The following is a 19,193-nucleotide window of genomic DNA, read 5'->3' as shown; positions in this document are numbered from 1 at the left end:
ACGACAGCTACAGTAGTAAGAATGGTTGGTATTAGTTGGCCGAGGAAAACAACTGCGATTGATGACTGATGTTTCGCCCTGCAGGAGAAAAGATGTCGAAACCAGACAGTGGCTGGTTGGACAGTGGTGGAATATTACTGGGCAGCTGCGCACCGCCCCAACTGGACCACTAGTGTCCCGATTTATTGTGACCCGACGATTTCATAAAGGTGGCCTATTCGTAAAGCTTACTTCTTAAAAGTGGCCGTTCTGAACGTTGCAGCATTTAGTGATGTAGAAATACAAACACTGGACACTTCATCAATGGATCATGTTCTGTTTGTCAATGAGAGTCGTTTCAGTCTGACAATCGATTATTTACTCTATTTGATATTGAGAAAGGTAGAGACAAGCTTTCATACCGCTAACTTCAGCTGAAGAAACCGTTGGAGTGATCCTGTCGTGTTTTTATGGAGAGGCATTATGGTGAAGGGACCGACGGAGCTCTGTATTTTCGTCAGAGGTTCATTTACCGGAAAAGTTATCCTTCCCCACTTAGCGTATTTTCCGCGCTACCATTGGTTTTGATTTTGATTTTATAGGAAACAGCGCATGCCCACACAAGACTCATGCTGTTAAGAATCTCCTGGAAAGTGAAGGTATCCATAGAATTCATTGGCCAGTGTGTCTCCCTTCAACTTAATACCATTGAACAAGTGTGGGATGTTTTAGGGAGACGCCTCGCTGCATGATCTAACTTTTCGGACAACACCAGACAACTGAAACAGGTGCTCCTTGAAGAATGGTACCTCTTACCCCAAGAATTGTTATTCTGGTATTGAGTATCGACAGATGGTGTAATACAAACATTGCAGTTAGGGGAGGTCATATCTCTTTGGTTTGTTGTTCTGTCTGTTGGCCAGACAGGTCACCATCTTGGCCTCTTGAACAGTTTTTGTACCATCGCCATTTTGTCAATAAAGTCTTTTTATATTTGTTCCGCACTGAATGAGGCTTATTCATTTTTCCCTACTATGCGTACTCATCGTTAAAGTACTACATTGCTGTATGAATTTTATATCTCACAGTTGAAGGTTTGCGGAATTATGGCCAAAATAAAAAAGTTCCTTAAGTTTCGCACACTTGTTTAGAAAGACTATATCTATTTATATTCAGCTTGTCGTATAACATAATCATCTCTAAAGCATATTATTAACCTATTAATGCTAATTCACTCTAATCTCTTAAATTCTAGTATAGAGAAATACTCTGTTTTCGACAGAATCAGATGCAGGCCTCTTTCCTGCAAGCGAAGCATTGAAAATTCTTATCGGATATAAAGGCGCGAGAAAGAGGTTCTGTATTTTTGTAAATGCAAAGAAAAAAAAGAGCACTGTGGTACAAGGTTTTCTTCTTAAAAAATATTATGTTTTCATTTGTGAGTTACACTGCTTATGTCGTTAGACGTTTTTACTGCTTTTGCGCCGCGTTTTTTTCAAGTGTTTACACTATAGAAATTGCACACTAGGCTGTAAAAAGGAATATTATTTAATAAAGTGAGAACGGTGCTTAGATTGCCTTTATTTACAGTGCTTAGAAATTAGCAGAATAATTTGCTTACCATATTTAAATTAATTTCACCAAAATGGAATTATTTGGAACATATTTTAGTGCTGACGTTCATCTTCAGTTTTTAAATATAATAAATAATCTTGGGGTATCGTTGTTTTTAGAAAACTTGAGCTCTAAAACATAAATTCTCTTTCTTGATTCCCTTTCTCTTCATTTAGTTAGTAATAGTTTCTCTTATATTACTTCACGAAAGATGTAAGGATTAATGCAAGTTACTCTAGTTTTGAAGAAAAAAAGTCATTGTGTTCTTAACATTAAATACCAACTGAAAGTTAGTAATAATGAAATTAGTGAGCTGTACAGTCATTAGGATTTTTTGAAATAGGAAACACGAAAAATGAGCAATGCCGTCACCAGAACTTAAACCTGGACCTCTCGAATACGCGCCAAATATGCTAATCGTTACACCATGGAGGCATTCTGGAAGGAGGAATAAAATACCTTATATTCCCCCCTTCAAAAGGGCGACTGGGAAATAGGGGACCCAGCTGCCAAATCCTCATGGTGAAAAATCATCATCCACCACATTTTAGTTCGGGCGCCAGAGTAGAGACAGTAGATTATTTTGAACTGGACCTTTCCAATGTGCATTGAGTGTGCTACCGTTACACCACGAAGGCATGCAGAAAAGAAATAGGGAGCCCAATCACCAAATTCTGGTGGTGAAGAATCATCATCCACCACCTTTTAGTTCGGTGCCATTTGTAGAGTTATTAGGTTTTCTTTAAGCAGAAACTATGTAAAATGAGCAATGCTGTCGCCTGGACTCGAACCTGGACCTCTCGAATACGCGCCGAGTGTGCTAACCGTTATACCAAGAAGGCATGCTGAAAGGAGATATTCTTTGATTGCCTGGTTCATAAAACGTAATTGCTTATAATTCTGAGTTGCTAACATTACGCATTAAGCAAAGAAATGTCTATTTCAAATTAAAGTCCTCTAGTAATATTTTCTTAGCGACTTTTATCACACATGTAATTATTTTCAAGGAAAATATTAACAGCGAAAATTTGATAAAATGGGCCAGGTATTAATATCGTCGAAAACGGTTTGATGCACAGAGTTCATTTCCTTAAACAGCTTTTGAAGTTTGGAAAATACACTAATCTTTACTGTGAGAAACATTTTTCCTCTGTGTGTTTTAAAAACATATACATTTCGACTTTTGTGCTTAATTTAATAAAAATTAAATAAATGTCTTCTATTTCCTGAACTGCTGTTTGCAAATATTCTAAAGCTTTCTTATTTTTGCATGGGGACGAAATGCGTGGACACAAAATTCCTCTAATGCCAATGAATTTAATTAAAATTTTATGCACTTTTCATGTTTAATAAATACAAGAGAAACTTAAAGTTGATGCAAATGTTAAAACGTTATATTTTTATGTCTATAACGAATTCAGTTAGAGTAGGGAAGGTTATTTGTCAGGTTGGGCTTACTTGCCATTGAATTACGTTTTAAGTCCATTTGCTTAAATATGCTTCTATTAAATGCAACGCATATTTGACACCGTAGTATACTTTCTATTCACGGGAAATTAAATTAAATTATCTTTTTATTTATTAAATAGCATGTTATTCGCACTTTAACCGCATAAAATTCAATTCAACAGCAGTATCACAAAATATTTAAAAACAGCATGCCTTTGGAATTTCCGATACGCAAATGTCGCGCGCTGGAGATAATTTTTTTTTTTGTACTGTGCTGACATTACTCGCTTTGAAATCGTTGAGTTTGTTAATCGAAAATTCTCTTAAGGTTTACAAAATTTGAAATGAATAATAAAACAAATCCGAAATTAAAAATTCGGGTTTTCAAGTGCCCATGTACGGTTGAGGACTACCTTATTGAAAATTTGATATCTCTAGGTACCGGTGCTTTTCATAATGAGAGAAACACTCATGCATTCATGCAGATTCTTCATTATTTAGTTTCTTTAAATATAATACATAGCGGTAATATTTGGTGGCAACAGTTTGAAAAGCGAATCAACACAGAAAGTTAAACGACGTAAAATGCCCTTTTGAAACTGATAGCCCTTTAGCTCTAACACCCTTTTGGGGTAATGATATTTTATTTTTGAAATTAGAGAAATAGACAATATCAAAATTATGTTAAAATATTTTAAAAAAAAAGAAATAAGTTAAACGTTGGTACAAAAAATAATTTATAATTACAATAGCTAAATTGATTGGATTAAGCGTTTTCCTAAAGATCCTTACAGATTATATAGCGACATTAGGTACAATTTAATTACATTTAAATGGAATTTTTAATTGCAATTTTAATATTTACTCTTAAATGAGAGCTGTAAAAAAAACATACCTGATACCTATTCTGATGTTTCAGGTTTGAAAGAGTAAGAGCAATATTCAAAATTTTGTCGATTAATTTGAATTCAAACTTTGTTTTATATGAGTTAGTTAATAAATTTTGACACAATAGTACGGATTCATCATCATGATATCAGCAGATTTCGAAATAGTAGCATTAATGAATCTTCATCTGAGAGTAAACGCAGGAATTACTGCTTAAGAATTTAATTGAGCAGTTCGTGGGATATTGGTGGCCAATGAGTATGGATGATTCTATAGAATATGTATGTATGAAAGGTATTCTATTAATTAACTCTGTAGCATTGACTTTAACCGAATAATTGTCTGATGTTTAAAAGAAATGCAACAGACGAGCAATGTTTTTGTCATTGTCTTAAAAAATCTGATGTGTACACCACGTGGCTTCCTTATATAAAATATTAAATTATATGCAATTTTCCTACATTTCGTTTAAACATATTTCCTCGAATTTCATTAGAGATACATTTCTCATTTGATTAATTCAGTTCTCACTGCACGGCTCGCGGCGAGGCAAAAATACATAAAAACTCAAATGAGCTTCATTAAAAATTGAAAGATATAGAAAAATATAAAATACCAAATACAACTAAAACAATTAAAAAACAATTTTTACAATTAAAATTACAATTTATACGCAAAAACAAACAATTCGGCCAGCAGGCAAGAAGGCAGACTTTTGTCGTGCACAAAACTAATTTTCTTTTTGGTCTCACTCGGCAAAAAGACACGGAAGGTGCAAAAAGACTTAATTCACTGTTCTGCTAAGTTTCATATGTAAACAAATATGGCTACTATGGTAAAAAAAATTAGGCTTAGCCGCACTTAAATAATTTTTAATATGTTGTTAATTTTTCAACTATTGTATGCAGTACAATAGTTACTAGCATAGTACTACTGTCCTGCATACAATAGTTGAAGTTCAGTACATAGTGCAGTACAATGTACTAAAGAATATAAACCTTAACAGAAAGATAAGAATAACATAATTCAATAATTTTTCAAGCAAAAATACATCATTTATATATAAATAAGAATTGAAAAAAACTGAGCTCAGAGTAACAGAGTGGGTATATATATATATATATATATTAGTAGTAGGTAGAAACTTTGCAGCGATCTTGCTAAAAAGTTACCAGGAGCTGTAGCTCCACGAAATATTTCAACGCTGTATTACTAAAATATGAACTTAGAAAATACATAAAAAATAGATGAAAAGTTAATACATATAAAAAAAATAGATGGACTGAAAAAATGCCAATACATAAAATGCAAAAATTATAATGAAAACATAAATTGCAATAATACAAAAATACAATAATTACATAGCGGAAAATGGTAAATTAAATTAAGATTTTGCGTGAAGATTATAACCTGCAGCCTCATTCCATTCACGTATTTATCAGAATATCCCACCAGAAGCTCTTTTTTGAGAACATTTAAATCCTAAAAAAATCAAAAGAATGTTAGCTATTAATTTTGTTATTATTTTCATAGTAATATTTCTCTCACTTTCTTGCAGAATATCCGGAACTCCATGCTGTTATCGGATCATCCATTTCACTGCCTTGTAATCTGAGTCCGCCTTCGAACGATGACGTAATCTCTCTGGTGTTGTGGTATAGACTAGACTTACCGAATCCTATTTACACGCTGGATGCAAGAAGTGCTCCGTCTGCAGACATGGCTAAGCATTTTTCAAGCAAAGTGTTGGGTTCAAGAGCTTATTTCAATGTCACTAGGCGCAATTCGGCGCATTTGAGGCTGAATCCAGTCGATGAGGATGATGCTGGTGAATATCGATGCAGAGTCGATTTTAAAAGAGGAAGGACACTTAGCAGATTAGTAAAACTAAATGTGATTGGTAAGTGTTTGTATTTTGAACTTGTACATTCATGCTACGAATAATGACATCATGTAACATCTCGACTGTCGAAAGGCAACTATTTCGAGACAAAAATTATTAGGATATAACTTTTCTCAAATTAAACTTATACTCTAGATTCTTTTTTATTTAAAATAGAAGGATTATATATTTGATGAAACACATAAAATATAAATTAAAAGCCTAATTTTTTTTAAACCAGTTAATTTCTCTTACCTTTGACGAATCTTTTGTGACAGTGTGCTAGTTTGGTACACTTTTCTTAAAGAATACTGCACCAAACTCCTTTAAATGTTGCATGATTGTTAAAAATATATCACTTAAGAATTATCAGTATTTTAAATTTTACTTAAAAAGAAAAATATTAAAAATAAATTAGTAAAATGTTTTGAAAGTCATAGATAAAACAGTATTCAGTTTTTAATATATCCAAAACTAACGATTGTAAATTTTATATCCTGAATAGTTTCAAAGAAATAGTTAAGATAAAAAACTGTGAAAAATGTATCCCTTCCAGGCTGAATAAGTTTCAAGAACAATGGACCGAAAGTTTAAAAAAAAAAAAAAGTTAAACGGGAAAAAAGAATTTTAAAGACTAATAATTTGTTAAAAAATTAATAATATTTCCCTACTCAATAATCACCTTGAAATGACATTTCTACGTCAGGTTGTTCTTGTTTTATTAATTTATATTTATTTCTGGCCATTTTAGAAAGTTTTTGGAAAGCGGGATCTGCCTCACGAATTCTATTACAATCTGTTTTTTGCAAAGATTTTACCATATGAAATCCTGGTTGTATTACTAATACTTTTATTACTTTATTGCGCCTTTGTCACCATCATTGAAACATATTATCGCACCTAACAAACCTAATTAATGTGATGACACTCACAGAAACAGATTTTGGTATGGGTGTCTAGATGCAATTGTTAAAAATTTCATTCGGGCTTTTGAGTTCTTCCATGAATGCAATTTGAAAATAGATTTTGCCAGAGAGATTTATAAACATATTTTGAACAGCTAATAAAACAGGTTCTGGCAAAGAATGTTTATGAACATACTTCTCACCGGGTAATATGGCTTTATTGTCCGTTCTAAAATGGTGGACTTGCTAGGACTTGTTTGCATTTTGTAATGAAAGACTTCGGTCTCTTAAAATTTCGAAGTCTGCATAAATTACCTATTTTTTTACTGTCTCAGTCTACTTTATTTTTTAGCCTCAAATTGAAAATTTCAAAATTTTTATGTCATATGTCCCCTTAAAGACTGATTTTACAAGAACAAAAAATTTTATTAAAATTACATTTTTATTTCTCATGTTTGTTATATGAAACTTTTAGTTATTTCTCTCTACAACTCAAGAAATCGTTTCTGTAGAAAATATTGGCAAAAATCCTTCCTTTCTTGACATGTGCCTTGAAGAACTTCCTATTAATTATAAAATATTATAACAATAATTACATAATTTAATATTTTATTAATTAAGAACCCCACATTCTCGACCAGCGAATTTCCCGAAAATTTAAAACAGAAGTAAAAGCGATTAAGAATTTCGTATGTAAAGCTGTTATAAAATAATAAAATGAAATTTACAGATTTAGAGCTGAAAAAAAAAGTGATTTTGTGCGGCATGCATATATACAGGGTGTCCAGCAAAAGAGACCCTGATTTCAAAATTAAAATTTTCGAAAATCGATAAAGATCGATAAAGGAATACAACAAGCGGTATATATACTGTGAAATCTGTAACATTCTTATATAGAAGTTTTCTAATAATAGTTAATAAAGTTGCGCGTAATAGTGATAAATAGATGGTGCTGTAATCGCAATATTTAGTGCTATAAATAGCGCTCCGAAAGGACATACCTTTCCATATGGTGGAGACAAGAATCTCCGTCATATGGAACATAATTTTCTGATCATTTTGAGTGGTCTTTGTATATAGTTTACATACAGATGGAAGACAAAATAATACGAACACCTGTAAAATAATGGAAAATCTTTATTAATAGGGGGTTGGACCACCCTTTGACTGAAGTACAGATTCAATGCAACGTGGGATAGATGCATAAAAGTCATGGACAATATTTAAAGAAATATGAAGCCATTCCTCCTGCAGAGCGGTCTCTAATTCCGGAAGTCCGGATGAAGGTGGAAATCGGGAACAAAGTTTGGACTCCAAATATGCCCAAAAGTGTTCAATAATATTCAAGTGCGGAGACTGTGGGTGCCAAACGAGATGTTCAATTACATCGTCATGCTCTTCGAACCATTCTTGAATACACCTAGCAGTGTGGATAGGGGCTTTGTCGTCTTGAAAAAGTGGTCGCCTCCCAGGGAATACATTCTGGACAAAGGGATGGACTATCTAAACTTAGAAAGCTTAGATACTGTTTGGATGTGATCCTCCCATGCAGAATAACAAATGGCCCGAGACAGCGCCAAGATATCGCACCCCATACCATAATGGCGCCACCCCCATGCTTCACAGTCGGCAAGAGGCAGTCGGCATGAAACGCTTCTTTGGACATTCTCCAGACACAAACGCGTCCGGTCGTCTGAAATAGGGTGAATGACGATTAATCTGACCATATTACCTGTTCCCTCTGCTGTGGGGCCAGCCTTTGTGATCTCTGCACCATTGGCGTCTCTTGAAAGCATTAGTTGCTGTCACCAAGGATTTAAAAATTACCACTCTTCCACAAATGTTCGCAGCATGAAGTTCCCTTTTGACAGTTTTGTTGAAAGGGGGTCCTGGAGATGACTGTTCATTTCAGATGTTAACTCGAATAAAGATTGCGTGTGCGTTTGGGTTACTATGCGCTTCAAGACCCGTCTATCCCTATCAGCCAGCTTTGACTTTCAGCCACTGTTGTGCTTTAAAGACGTCGTCTTACTCTCTTTCGTATACGCTCTCATAACGACTGATACCGTAATCCTTGCATACCCCACAATGTTTGCTATTTCCGTAACCGATGCTCCACTTAAATCTGCTCCAACTTTCATTCCTCTTTGGAACTCTGACAGGTGTGACATTTCAACTTCTCAGAGACAGTTCAATCGAAGCATGCAAAGAAGGTGACTGCTGTTGAGAGACTGGTACCTTCCTCTTCACGCTCACTAGGTGGCAAACTTCTGTTGCAGGTGGCGCGGCTGTACTGCAGATGTGAAATACGTCATACGTTTTGATAGGTGTTCTCATTATTTTGTCCTCCATCTGTAGAATATCTTTACTTTTTCAATATTATTGTAACTTTGCTCCTGTGTGTTTGTATTTGGCACCCACCTGAAACAGCCTTCAAGTCTGCCGGCCTACTTTCAAGGGGAAAAGTGCTTCAGACTTCTTTGCCAGTAAAAAGTCACCTCACCTAAAGGACAAATTTAATTGCGGATTTCACAAAGGTCAGGTTTTAAAGGGAAATCTCTAAAGTACTGGTAATAAGCAGGGAAAACTCTGCTTGCTGTAAGCCAGTCTACCAACGAAAGTATCAAAGTAAGAGCGATTGGTTCCACCCTTAAAATGTGAAAGGAGTTTAGCGTATGGAAGGAAGAGATTTAAATCGTGTATTCCATTGAAAAACATATGTTAGTAGTACTGCATTACCAGAGGTTAGATCACTATCCTATGGCAACAAGGCATAGGTATTTTTTTAAACACAACTGAATATTTCCAGGGGGCCCGATGCAAAAACCAGTCAAAAGCTCTTCGCTAAATGTCCAACGGACAGGCAGCGTGTCCAATCATCTGGTAAGGAGTTTTGTTCACAGGCAGACTATAGTTACTCCTGAAAATGTCGCAACTGTCTCTGGTTGGTTGCTTGGTTTATTTAATTACGGCAAATCTTCGAGGGCTATGTGCCTTTTCTTCTTGCTTGATACTCGCTTAGGAACTGATACTCGCTAATGTCTCTACAAATCTACAGTGGCATCCAAACTAAAAGAGGTGATGATTCTTCACCACCAGGATTTGGCGATTGGGGTCCATAATCCCCAATCGCCCTTTAAAATGTGGAGTATATGAGGTATTCCCCCCGCCCGTTCTGCATGTCTTCATAGTCTAATGGTAGGACACTCGGCGTGTATTCGAGAGGTTCAGGTTAGAGTTCCGGCGAGGGCATCTCTCATTTTTCACGTTTTCCAGCTTCAGAATAATCTAATGACTCTGAAGTGGCCCCCGAACTAAAAGGTGGTGGATGATTTTACACCACCAGGATTTGGCAATTGTGTCACCTAATCCCTAGTCGACCTTTAAAAGGGGAGAATATAAGGTATTTCCTCCTTCTTTTAGCATGCCTTCGTGGTGTAACGGTTAGCACAATAGGCGCGTATTCGAGAGTTCCAGGTTCGAGACTGAGTCCACATATGTTAGCAAAGTATCTACGTTCGCCTCTCATAACTTCTCAACATTTCAAAGATAAATCTTAATGTCTTAAATCCTATTTGTTTTTTAATTTTGATTTTCTTGATACGCAGTATCCTTTGATTTATTTTTCTTTTTTATTCTCATGTCATAAACAAAAATTCGACATGCATTATAAACATCATGTAATTATCGATCTTAAAGAATATTTAAACTTTTTAAACTAATTTGAGAATGTCTTCCCTGTGTTTCTTTTTTTGTCGGGTATCCAGATCTTCATGAATTATAGTTTTCTCAGTCGCCTTGTATCATCCACCGAGCTGTGCATTCAGAACTACGAATTGAAAAACAATTTCTTCCATTCTTTTTTTAAAAGTGAGAGACAAATGCTTGCGAGACAATTGTTTTGTCAACATGTCTCTGAAAAATGATTCTCGTAAGCACAACTCCACGCTTCGAAAACCTCCAGTTTAAATTTTTTCTCTGGTTATCTATTCGTTTTCCTTCGCTCTTCTTCGCATTCTCAGCTATTCTCTCGAGCGACTGACATTTCCAGCCGTAAAGGGTATTTTTCTTCTTTAGGCTTCTCTACCTTTTTTATCCATTTATTTATCTTGTCTTGTTCTTGCTCGATTACGAGAGAAATACGCCACGTGAAGGCTTTTTTTTTATCCGACGAGAGACTGAAGAAATTTAAACTTCAGTGCTCAATCGATAAATACTTGGCATATTCCCTGCTAAATGATGCACTGCAATTTTCTTCTGAGAGTTCGATCCTAAGCGAGTATTCATAGATCTGTTCCATTGTGAAGGTTTGAATGAATTCCGTATTAAGGGCACTGCCAAAAAGATCCCTAAGCAAAGTAGAATTTCAAATTCAGAAGACTGAAATTTTCATATTTGACAGAAATGTAAACCATACCAAAGCAAAAAACGAGTACTGAGAGAACAAAGAGGAAACGAATGGCAGCCACCCGTGAAAAACTTTGTGTCTGCGCATTAAACATAAATTCAAATGTGCAGATTTCACTTTGGTATATGTGTAACAACCAAAGTTTGAAATCCGAAATTCTATAGAATGCCTAGGCACTGTATGTAATGCCTAAATCTAACCGACAATGTACAAAACGATTCATATTTCACACATTTTATAGTTATTAGGTTATTTCGAAAGTACGGGAGAGATGAAAAATAAGCAATGCCCTCGCCAGGACTCGAACCACGGATCTCTCGAATACGCGCCGAGCGTGCTGACCAATACACTACGAAGGCATGCTAAGAAGGCGGGAGAAATACCTTATATACCACCCCTTTATAGGTCCACTGGGGATTAGGGCACCCAATCGCCAAATCCTGGTGGGGAGAATCATCGTCCACCACCCGCCCCTGTTCGGGCGCCAATGTAGAGTTATTAGGTTATTTCGAAACCGAGCGTACTGACCACTACACTTCGTAGCTATGCTAAGAAGGCGGGAGAAATGCCTTATAACATTTCCTAGGCATTCTAGAAAATGCCACATGGCAAACAGGCAAGGCCTTAAATACATTTCCGATTACTTTCGAAGAACCTAAACTACTTAACAGAAGTTAATAAATGAGGTAAAAAAGCCAAAATGACTACTAAGAAGGAACCACGGGAATACTGGCCGCTGAATTGCTGGGATATGCCGTTGGTGGAAAACAACAGTACATTCATTTTTCCTGTTAAATAAAGTGTCAGTACTATACAAATTATGTCACGGACGCTGAGTTATTTCCAGTACTTCATGAACACTTATTTGAGTACTGGACACGGACGAGGTGAAGAACTTTCAACCAAATAAAAAACGCTACAAGTAATGATATTGAACTGTACAACCATCTTCGTCAGGCCTGCAAGAAGAAAAAATAGGTATTAAAAAGGAAATTGATGGGGAACTTATGACTGTTTCTGAATTTAATTTCCGTTGCAAGAGTCAGGCATTCTTTTTCCTTAATTTCTACATGTAAGACAGACGACCACATTGTTTTCCAATTCCCAGTGGAGATCTAAAGACTGTTTTGTAAAACCAGCATTATAGAAATGTTTCCTTATCATTGTTCACTACTTTCGTATCATCATAAGAAAAGTTACACTGCACATCTTCTAGGTATTCTAGGCAGGACGAAATGCACAGGTACGGTGAGATGGCTTCCCCGCAAAGCAGTTTTAGGGTTGCCATAAAATGCCAAGGGAAGGCAGGGTTGCCAAAATTAGCGATATACCATAGACGGATGGAGAACCTTCTGGAAATAATTCTTAACGGTTTAGACCAGAATGTTCTCGAACTGAAGCCGAAAGCTATATAAACACTGCTGCTTCTCAGTCAGTTAGTGTGTGTGTACCTCGTCGAGAGGGAGAGTGAGTGTGCCTCGTCTATCGAGCTGACAGTCAGTCATTGAGCGAGTGTCTCGAACTCTAGCGCTGACTTGGTCGTCGAGTGCATCGAGAGAGTCTTTTAGTTTATCGCGAGTTGGTACATCGTCGAGTTTTATCTTAAACTGTGCTGAGTCGAGAGCTACACTCTAGTGTATCGTCGAGTGCATCGCGTGGAGAGTCTGGAGAATACGTGGAGTTCCGAGAACGACCAAACAGAGTCGGAAGCTGTACTTTGGTGCTTTGCAGTGACGCTATCTCCACCGTTATTGCCCGACAGTGTGAAGGTTGTATCGTTGAACATGTCAGCGTGTTTATAACAGGTTGAGCTGTTCCAGCGTGTTTATAGTAGATTTTCGACGAGTGTAAAAAGTGTTATTGGAGCTGTCCTGATTAATATTGGCTAAATAAAGTGTGTTTCGATACGTCATCAAGTGGCGTCGTTATTCACTCCAAATCCACACGAACCCCGTACTAACGTGAAGGAAGAAAATAACGTAACAATTGGTGTCAGAAGGATGAGCAAAACGTAACAATATCGATAGCAAATATCTTGACCTAGTTTTCAATACCTGGAAGTCGTATCATTCCGTTTTTATGTTTCTATTAATATTTTTATTAAACATATACGAGTTTTAATTCTATTTATTTTATAACTTTGTTGTCGATAGCATATACAGATTTTCGCTTGCGTACTTGTACGTACTATATGGAATGCACAAGTCCGATAATACGTTAATAAAACTTTTCTTATCAAAAGAAATACATCAGGACTCTGGAATTTTCCTCAGAGATATTGGTACAAGTGTTCACAATATCAAGCAGTAGTAATCAGTATTTATACTTCAAACTACTAAAAGCGTTAAATACAACGCAATGCAACGCGCATCTAAAGAGAAAGCTAACTCGAATATCTTAACTTCTCGCGGAGCTAAACAAGTCGCAACAACAATAACTAACCAACTGAACTCAGATGCTCTCTCTCTCCGGTCTTTTATAGTTTGCAGCCGGTCGCAAGATATTTCCAGTTTTTCTGCTTCTCAAAATTACTGGAATGTAATAAGGGTGTGGAATTACGGTTACAGCTAACAAAATGGTGAATTATATTTATTTAATTTCGATACAAATTGCCTAGATATATTACTCAATGTTAAATGCACGTGCCTCTGTATTCTTACTTTTTCTGCATAGCTCTCTATTAAAAATTTGTCTCACGCTGCATTCCACAGAAAATACAATTTTAATTATAATTGTACCAAAATTACCTACCTAAATACAAAATGCGTAACATGTTTTTTCCATATCGATAGCAGATATCTTGATTAGTTAGCATCACAGCTTAATGTTTTTCTTTTTAATTGAAAAACATTAGTGAAAGGTCGGGTAATTCTTAATTTCCTCGTTTTTAGGTACTGAATGAGACATACGAATAAGACTTAATATTGCCAAATAAAACCCTTGGAAAGAAATTTTGTTTCATTATTACTACCAATTTAGTTACTATGTATTTATTAGTCGATTATAAGCAAATGGTTATTTTTTCATTCATCTCGTTGAATTACTATCAGATAAGATCAGTTTTATCATTATCTGAGTACTCGACAGCTAGACAGCAGTCAGAATGATTTACTCATCATAATCAGCCAGCAGTCAAAATGATTTACTCATAATTTTCTTATCATAAAAATCGATGAGAGAAAGCTTTGAAAAGAGCGACGATCTTGGAGCAAGATTTCAAATATTGGAGAAAGAAGTTTTTTTTTTTCTTTTTTTTCTTTCCATTTCTTTTTAAATGGCCGGACACTTTATTTAATAGTAATTAGCTTTGCACCACTTCAAGAGCCGGACGTGGTGGCCAATTCATTATAGAAGCATCTAATATGGGCCATCTTTGCCTCCTATGAAGGGACTAACAGTTACAACCATTCTTTCTGCGGGATTGGAACCCAGGCCCATAGTTACAGTATTCAGGGACACTAACCAGTATACTGGCTGGGCGGCTGGAGAAAGAAGTAAAAGGGTAGAAAAAAGAGATAAAGCATATTAGGCCATATTTTGATATTGAACTAAAATTAGTTTATTGTTTCTTTCGCAGTACGTTATTGAAAAAAAAGGAAAGATCTACTCGTGATCTTATAAGGTGTTTCTCCCGCCTTTTAACATACCTTCGTGGTGTATTTTACAGCACGCTGACGCGTATTCGAGAGGCCCATGGTTCAAGTCCCGGCGAGGGCTTTCCTCATTCTTTAAATCGGCCCACCAGCGGCCGAGCGGTAAAATCGCTGAACACTGGTAGTTCGGTCCGAGGTTCGAATCCCGCGAACGGGCTGGCTGCATGGGTGTTTTCGTGGTTTTCCCCATGTGTAACGTGTATAAGAGCCAGTTTCCCTTAGAAAGTCCTCCACGAAAGCATCTCTTCTCTTAGGCAGACAGCCCTCGAGGCTTTGCCATAATCACACACACACATTCTTTATGTCTCCTGCTTTCAAAAAATCCTAATGTCTCTACAGTGGCGCCCGAACTAAAAGGGCGATGTATAAAGATCCTCCACCCCCAGGATCTGGCGACTGATTCCCCTTATCCCCAGTCTCCCTTTAAAAGGGGAAGTATATAAGGTATTTCTTCCGCCTTCTTGGCATGCCTTCGTAGTGTAGTGGGGAGCACGCTCGACGCGTATTCGAGAGCCAGGTGGTTCGAATCCCGGCGACGGCGTTGCTCATTTTTCATTTCTCCTTTTTCGAAATAACAAATTTAATTCCGCTTTTATGAATACATTTAGTTGTCATATAGGTTTTTTTTTATTCCATGCCTTAATGTAACTTCTTCCATAGCACTAACAGAACATTCATAAAGAAAGTATTATGAGACAGTTCAGGAAGTATTACTGCCTTTTAAATAAAATCTGACGTATGTTTGTAAATTCAACGTATAAAGTATTTCTCCCGCCTTCCTAGCGTGCCTTCGTGGTGTACTGGTTCTGCACGCTCGGCCGGTATTCCAGAGGTCCGTGGTTCGATTCACGGCGAAGGCGTTCGCTAATTTTTCATCACTCCCGCTTTAAAAAAATGTCTCTAGAGTGGCGCCCGAACTGAAAATGGTGGAGAATGATGAACCTCCGCCCCCAGGATTTGGCGACTGAGTCCTCTTATCCCCCAGTCTCCCTTTAAAAGGGGAAATATATAAGGTATTTCTCCCGCCTACTTGGAGTGCCTTCGTAGTGTAGTGGGGAGCACGCTCGGCGCGTATTCGAGAGGCCCGTGGTTCGGGTTCCGGCGAAGGCGTTGCTCATTTTTCATTTCTCCTGCTTCGAAATAACATAATGTCTCAAAAAGGTATTGAAAAAAAAAAAAAAAAAAAAAAAAAGAAAGAAAGAAAACATCTACTTGTGATCTAAGAAATAAAACCTTCTTGTGAGGAACTATTAATATGCGTACACGTAATCTGAGTAATATTCTTATTTTTCGGCATTTAAAAAATGCAGTTGTTGAGAAGATGTTTTGCATAAAAGCAGTCTTTTTTCATGTTATTTTGGAAATAAATAACAGTTAATCATCTGTGCGAGTGAATAACATCAGGGCAAAGTTGTGATGTTCCACATTTCTTTTAAAAGTCGACTCCTAAATCCGTAAAGGCAGGCAGACAGACGACTCAATGCCTAAACTCGGATGAAAGCTTAACCTATTTATTAAAATGTCAGCCAGATGGTCAAATCAAACTTCACAAACCATAATACAAACTTCACAGCTTGCGAAAAACTCAGAACAATTGTTCTAGTCAAAATCATAAATTAAATACATAGCAACACACTGGTATTAAACTGTATCTCTCGCCTTAGTATTTTCAAAAAGCACTGGCTGCTACTGAAGCTAAAGCGGATTAAGCAGTTCAGTAACAGAGAGATTTAACAAAGTGATCGTTTGGCGATAGCTAGGCCTTTCTCTCCCTCGAATTCCAGAATATATATATATACATATTAACTTTTATATATACTGACTAATTTGCATTCTAGTGACATTTAATTGATAGTCAAAGTAAGGGCACAATAATAATCTACCTGCGGTAACTAGCATAAAACCCCACACAGCAAAGTATCACCCAATATATTTAACTGTTGCGTTCTTCGTGTGTGAATAGAGTTTCCATTTCAGAAAGCTTTATGGCTTTGCAAATCATGCTAAATGTGTGTTATTATGAATGTTGAATGAAGTACATTTTATGTAATTAATTAAAAATTAATTTAATATGCTGTGCATTATAATGGTGAGTGTACTCGTTAAATAATTTGATAGAATTCATTGTTCATAAATTGATACTCAAAAAAGAAATGCTTTAAAATATTGATATGCCTTAATTTTTTTACTCTGGCTTTTAATGGGCAATACAATCAAAAATGCATTTCAATATTTTATCCAGTTATTAGTGAAGATATTAAAATTCCTATTTATGAATGTGCACAGCAATCAAAAATGCATTTCAGCGGTTTACCCAATTACTGATAAAAATACTAAAATTAAAATTTATGAGTTTCTAAATTCCAAAACTTAAAAATTCAGGTTTTTCGCTTAAGCTGAAATGCAATGCTTTATAGTCTAAAAGTAAAATATGTTTTCTTTTTTAGGGTAATTTAAACCAATGTTACTCTATATGTTATCATTTTATCCATTTTAAATCTCAAAACACTTCTCATTATTAACTGCATATCTCAATATTCAAAATTTTGCTTAATTACCTTTGCACTTTAATGGTATGAGAAAATCTGTTAGTTGCCGGAGTGGCAGCAAAATTTAAAATATTCAGCAGGTAATAGATATATTTAAATAATTTTATAGAATTTAATATTCTTTCGCGATTGATTCTATTGCAAGTGCGTAGTATTGTAGAATTCTCCACTGTGTACTTATAAGTTACAGTTGAATGTGAAGTTGTAAGATATTTCTCCCACTTCTCTAGCGTGTCTTCGTGGTGTAACGGTAGCACACTGGGCCGGTATTCCAGAGGTCCGTGGTTCGATTCCCGGCGAAGGCGGTTGCATATTTTTCATCTCTCTGATTCCAAAAAAAATCTTAATGACTCTACAAGTGGCGCCCGAACTAAATGGCTTGTGGATGATGATTCTCCCCACACAGGATTTGGCGACTAGGTCCCCTAAACCCCTAGTCGCCCTTTAAAAAGGGGAGTATATAAGGTATTTCTCCCAATTTTTTAGCGTGCCTTCGTGGTGTAACGGTAGCACGCTGGGCCGGTATTCCAGAGGTCCAAGGTTCGATTCCCGGCGAAGGCGGTTGCATATGTTTCATCTTTTCTGCTTCCAATTAACCTAATGACTCTACAAAGTATCTTAAGAACTAGTAAGCAAACAATCGCTTGAGTTCGTGAAGTAGAAAACAACAAGAGTGAAATGACCCTTTATTATTCCAACTAAAGTTTAACAGAACTCCGTCTTGGAGTTGTATAATAAAGCCGACATTCGGGCTTCAGCTTAAGAAACTAAGAATTAAAACTTAACTAATCTTAACTAAAACGTATAGCCGAAGCTATCAAAATTCCAACAGAGTCGGCCTCTTAACGCTAATTGACTGCGAAGCTATTAAAGTGCGGCTGAGTGTAACAATAGCTTAAGAAAGAGTAGCCTAAAAAGACGGACTCGTTGCTAGCCAAAATCTCTGGTTCTCTCTGTCTAAGCAGTAGAAATTTGCGGTTAAATACCACTCTTCCTCAAATTGCATTCAGACGTGATTCTGAAACTACGTTCTGACCGGAAGTGGTAAGCTGAAATTAAGAAGCGATAGGAAAGGAAGTTTAACTTAAAGTTTAACTGTTAATAAAATTAATATAATCCTTACAGTATGTATAAAACTCTATCGCAGATGTGTGGCAGGAAAGCATTTTAAAAATCTATTTTTGTGCAAATAGAAGAAGGGAAATGTTACTGAGTAATTAGGATGTTATTTGTCACCCCACTGAAGTTGCAAGGGAATGCAGTTTATTTTTCATAAGCACCTTTTGCTTATGATGAAAATGATATTACAAAAATTCTTTGTTAAGGGCATTGCTCGCGAGGGACATTATTATCAGCTGTTGCAAGTCATCATAATAATTTCGCCATTAGCCTCAGTTCCAGGCAGTGATAAAGTTTCAAGCTTTGGAAGTTGAAATTAATTTGCTGTACTCAAAAAAGTCATGTTTCTGTATTTTCAGTAGCATATAAATCATTGTTCAATTCTTAAGCCGCTAATCGGCCTTGCCACTTACTATGTATTCAAATTTTGCATATTAAGTTTTTGTTTTTCTGTTTTCAGTTCCCGTAAAGAGGATTCAAATCAGAGGTCGAGACAATGTTACTTTCTCCGGCCTCATCGGCCCCTTCCGAGAAGGCATGAGTCTGAGCTTAATATGTGAAGCTAAAGGAGGTAAGATATATTTTATGTTCATTGGAATAAAGCAAGGAAAGTAAGAAGAAAAGAATATATAATTTAAAGATTATTATTCCTTATGAATAATTAAGATTATTATCATTATTATTAGTCCCAAGGGGCTTTGTCCCTGAAGGACTGTTGTTTTCGTTTTTCACTTTTCAAACTGTTAA

General features: G+C 36.2%; 1 protein-coding gene across 1 annotated transcript in view; it reads left to right on the top strand.

Annotated features, from left to right (window-relative positions):
- LOC118192828 (adhesion molecule nephrin-like) overlaps positions 1 to 19,193 on the top strand; it is a 534,505-nt gene that overhangs the window by 113,006 nt on the left and 402,306 nt on the right. Inside the window, exons 2-3 of the mRNA XM_085817751.1 lie at positions 5,489 to 5,830; positions 18,907 to 19,017. Of these exons, the coding sequence (XP_085673877.1) occupies positions 5,650 to 5,830; positions 18,907 to 19,017 (292 nt within the window). The 5' untranslated portion in view covers positions 5,489 to 5,649. The remainder of the gene's footprint in view (positions 1 to 5,488; positions 5,831 to 18,906; positions 19,018 to 19,193) is intronic.

Source organism: Stegodyphus dumicola, chromosome 5 (assembly GCF_044657685.1).
Source record: "Stegodyphus dumicola isolate Sdum_Otavi_A_Nest chromosome 5, ASM4465768v1".
In the NCBI taxonomy this organism is placed as follows: domain Eukaryota; kingdom Metazoa; phylum Arthropoda; class Arachnida; order Araneae; family Eresidae; genus Stegodyphus; species Stegodyphus dumicola.
Note: the sequence above shows the minus strand (reverse complement) of the source record. Positions and strands in the feature narration are given on the sequence as shown.